General features: G+C 41.3%; 1 protein-coding gene across 1 annotated transcript in view; it reads right to left on the bottom strand.

Annotated features, from left to right (window-relative positions):
* Positions 1 to 3,932, bottom strand: part of Arhgef6 (Rac/Cdc42 guanine nucleotide exchange factor 6) — a 122,749-nt gene extending 118,817 nt beyond the window's left edge. Inside the window, 3 exon segments of the mRNA XM_013350503.2 lie at positions 2,390 to 2,473; positions 3,682 to 3,860; positions 3,863 to 3,932. Coding sequence (XP_013205957.2) covers positions 2,390 to 2,473; positions 3,682 to 3,860; positions 3,863 to 3,917 — 318 coding nt within the window. The 5' untranslated portion in view covers positions 3,918 to 3,932.
* Between the last annotated feature and the right edge of the window lie 802 nt (positions 3,933 to 4,734).

The raw sequence follows: 4,734 nt of genomic DNA on the forward strand, positions 1-4,734 counted from the left end.
GAAGAAAATAACCACAATGTTCATATCATATCCGTCTGATACACTTTTTAGTAAAATTTCTACCCAAAGTGAACTAAACATTTTTTGATTTAAAAAGAAGACTTTTAAGCATTTGTGCTTAAAAGAATAATCTTTAGTTATTAGAAAGCCCCCAACAGTGGAGCCGCAGGAGGTATTTCCGTATCACCCAGTATTCTTAGAACTGCAAAGAAGAAGCACACAGTACACCTTCTGGCAGCTTTAGTGCAGAATTCGCTGACAACTTCACCATGTTTTTATTTGAAAAATCAAACAAGAAATGTCATGGTCTGTTCCACAGTAGATAGCTTCCTATAATTGTTACCACGGGCTCTGAAGCCACATGGACCATGAACCTCAAGATGGCTGAGGTGTCTCTGGGAAGTAGGGAATATTGGAATAAATTTGGGTCCCCAGTACCCAAGTAAATAAGATTGAAAGAAGATATTATGACAAAGATGTATTTTTAGATTAGGCTTAGCTTCAAGAAAAAAATAACTTGTTTTGAGACGGTCTGGCGTTGTAGCTCAGGCTGGCCTAGAACTTATCTATGTAGAACAGGTTGGCCTGGAGCTCACGTAGACCTACTCCCTACCTCTGCCTCTTGAGTTCTAGGATTACAGGTGTGCACCACCACACCCAACTAGGAAGGAAACAAAGTTGAACTGATACAGGGACTAGTAAAGATAACAATAATAGTAACAACAATAATAAATAGATACTTGAAGGATAATATGCCCCAGTATCTCTTCCCGGAGTTTTACATGTATTAATTCATTGACGTTTCATACCAATCACAATAGACAGGCAGGTGCCACTGTTGTTCCTATTGTATAGGTGGAGAGGCCAAGACAGAGAAGCATAGTGAAATAACAGATTCCAAGGTCATAATGTCACTAGTGGGCACAAAATGAGGTTTAAACCCAAGAAGTTTAGCAACAGAGTCCACATCCAAACCCCCACCACTGTTGACCTGGCCCTGAGCTAAAGATAATACCCAAATTATCTCATACATTTTAGGACATTGACTTTCTTACATTTACATAATTAAGCAATATCTCACTTGACCCTGAAACAACATCACGAGGTAGTTAGTGTTACGCCTATTTCACAGACAAAAGCCTTAGGAGAGGGCATGAAGGTTCAACTCCATGCTAGCGTTCCCTGTGCAAGAGGAGGATCCCATCCCTGCACCACAGAAACAACAGGAGCATGAACAGTAACTTGGCACATGCAGAAGTATTGCACTCTTTTTCAGCAATACCATGTATACATGCATTAGGGTTCCTCGTGCAACGTAGTTTAACGTGGCTTGGGGTTTTTATTTTGCTTTATATTGAATCCAGGGCCTTGTGCATTGCAAGCAAGCCTCTACCACTGCTCTGCCTCTGTATCACTTGCTCTGTTTAAATACAGTTTTGACTTGAAGGCCAGGTTCTTGTAGTTTTCCAAGGTCTCCCTCTGTTCTGAAGTGTTAATGGGAGTAAAGAGACCCTTCTTTTTTGTTTTTTCCTCAAGATTCTTCCTTCCTTCCTTTCTTTATTTTTCTCTCTCTTCCTCTTCCTCTTCCCCCCCCCCTCTCTCTCTTTCTCTCTCTCTCTCTTTCTCTCTTTCATTACAACAGTTCTGTTACTTTTTCTTCCTCCAAATCCTTCTTCTCCACTCTCCTTTAAATTCATGGCCTCTTTTTCAGCTGTTACTACATGTATATATGTATGCACAGATGCATACATATTCCTAAACATAACCTGCTCAGTCAGTATAATGTTGCTTGGAAGTATGTTTTCAGGGTTGATCATTTGGCACTGGGCCATGTCTTTTTCTTTTTTTCATTTATCTTATTGTTCCTTCCTGAGACCCTCTGCTGTAGCCAGTGACTCACGTTTTCCCCCCATTAATAAGGAAGCACACCCACAAAAAGCTTGCTCACCTGAAGAGAAGCTACATTCAAAAGTCATCATTTTTGTATTCTGTTGTTTTATTTATTCTTTCCTTTTTGCTTCTGTTCTTTCTTTCTTTTTTGCTGTTTTTGAGAAAGAGTTTCATGCAGCCCAGACTGGCTCCAAACTTAACTGTATAGCCAAGGATGACCTTGAACTTCTGATCTTCCTGCCTCCACCACCTTAGTGTTGCAGATTATAGGTGTGTGTCACCAAGCCCAGGTAGTGATCTTGCTTTGTTTAGAACTGGATTCTGAAAGACACACACTAGCAATGCACTACTGGGGACCACTTGTCTCAACCCTGGTTTCTCTGAGGGGCTACCTCTGTTTATCTTTGTGGCTACTGGCAGTGAAAACTAATCACATACTTCTTACGGACTTGTTTTATTAACAGAAGAGAAAATTGAAAGGCAAGGCAGGTTAGCTTACTTCCACTTGAAGAGTTGCACATCCTTTCAGGAAGTCACTGATGTTGTTGATACAATCGTCTTCAGTTTGGGGCTCCAGACAATACTAAAGAAAGAGTCAAATGTCACTTAGAGATTGCTAAGCCATGACAAACGATCATCATCCTTTGTAGATAACTAGATGGGGTCGGCTTTTGAAGGTACAGGACAGCCTTGCTCTCCATCCAGGAAGAGAATTAGCCACTGAAGGAAGTGATGCAAACGCCTAAACGGTTGGTTTTTTTGTTTCAAATGTCTGCAAGCCGTTTCTCCTTAAAAAGGTTTCCTCATACCTTCAAGTCAGTTGTGGGGATAGCAAACTGGAGAGACTAAGATATATTTATCATATGTTAAATATATATTTAAATTTACTTCCTGCTTTCATTCAAAAAGGCCACCCTGATTACTTCCCTCTACTCCCCATAATAATTTGTTGATATTATATTTCACTTTGGCTGGGCACTATATTTTATCATGTCACGCTGCCTCTTATCTCTAGTTTAATCACCGTTTCTCTAGTTTAAGAAATTATAAGTAAACACTCATTCAATAAAGATAGAACTGATTCCAAGAGGCAAAGAAGCCTTACTTACGGCCCCATTCCACCACGACCTTGATAAAAAGAATCCTAAGAACTCCAGTGCCACAAAAGCACCTACTTTGGAAGTCATCCACTGTTAAAGCATGGGCTTTTAACCTCAAAAATCTTGGAATTTTCTTGAGCAAAGTTTAGTTTCACTTTAAATGCTCACTGCATTCAATGCAACACACTTGGTTTCTCTCTGGGTTTTGTGAGTTTTATGTAGCATTGACTTCTGTGAATAGAGTTCTTCAATGGCTCTTGTTTTAAAGAAATAAAGTCTTCATCAATTTTTAGGCAAACTCTCAAGCCCCAGAAAGATCTACTCCAAATTATTTCATTATTCCACATTCTCATGTATCTAAAGTTCAAAACATGTCTGAAGTGCACAGGGAAGTTTAACACGCATCTCCACAACACAGCGAGCTCGTGTATGATAAGCGAGTCCTCCCATCCCGGACTGCCAATGGTGTAACAGGTTTTTAGTACATTTGGGGGCCAACTCCTGAAGGATAGCATTTCATTTTCTGACCTTTTTAAAGCACAGGGACAATAAGAAAGAATGCCTGGCTTTTAGAAAGATATTGAAGTAGGGGATTCCCATGACGGGGCCATAGAAAAAAAAATCTCAAAAATGATATTATTGCTGCTCCGTGGTGGAAGGCAGTCCCAAAGACACTGCAAAATGACCTTACCTTCTCCACCGAACCAGGCAGGAGTCTGCTGATGAGTTTGCACAACACCACCCCATTTTTCAGCGAGGACTTCAGGAACTCCTCTGGATCACAGATGGTCTTTTTGGGAGACTCTAAAACTCCCAAAGATATAAGCCATGTCACAACGCGTTCTTCTCGATTCATGACTGGGGCTCGTACTCTCTGCACAGCTCTCCGGGGCAGCTGCGAGGACTAAGCCACATCCGCGATTGCATCTGCTGCTGTCTTCCTTTTTATGAGCTCCCTTCTGGTGCTTGCAGGGCAAAGGTTTAAGGCAACTTTTCTTTAACTACAGTGGAACGTGGGATTTCTAAACCACAGAGATCATACTTAAAGATATGGGAAGGGTTGATAACGAATGGACAAACTCCTGGGATAACATCGCTGGTGTTCTTTTTTTTTTTCAAAACCTGCAAAACAAATTCATTAGGTTTTTTTTTTTTTTTTAAGGGAGGAACACACACTACAGCTTCTCGCTGTAGGAAAGGAAGTGAAGAGGATGCTGGGAGGCAGAGAAGTAAGCAAGTGCTTGTGGAAGCCAGAGTGAGCCAGCACTTCAGAGAACCTTGGAAAGGAGATGTGCACGGGGCAGACTGGGAAACACTGTCAATACAGTCTAGCTCCAGTGAAAAATCTGGCTTCTGTAGGGAGGAAGATACCAACTGCCTCTTAGGTCAGACAGCTCTGAGCCTCGTGGGGAGCTGTGCTGGTCAAACAGAGCTCAAAGACTTAGGTGGGTTGAGAAAATTCCTCCCAGAAATGGCCGGATGTCCTCAGACAATCTTACAGAAATTTTATGTGTCACGATCATTCCTTCCTTACAAAACACGTGAAGTCACACGGTGACAACTTGCCAAGCAAATGAAGATTGTCCCTGCTGTCAGCCATCACCGCGTATAAGCAGAAGCTGGAAGAATGGCATTTTACTTTGTAGCCAAAAAAGCTATGTTTAGGGAAATAGGCTAAGGATAACATCTGCCATCCTGTTTACTTGCATTCTTTAGCAATTCTTTTTCTGGACCTGGTTCCACT

The sequence above is a fragment of the Microtus ochrogaster genome, chromosome X (assembly GCF_000317375.1).
Source record: "Microtus ochrogaster isolate Prairie Vole_2 chromosome X, MicOch1.0, whole genome shotgun sequence".
In the NCBI taxonomy this organism is placed as follows: Eukaryota; Metazoa; Chordata; class Mammalia; order Rodentia; family Cricetidae; genus Microtus; species Microtus ochrogaster.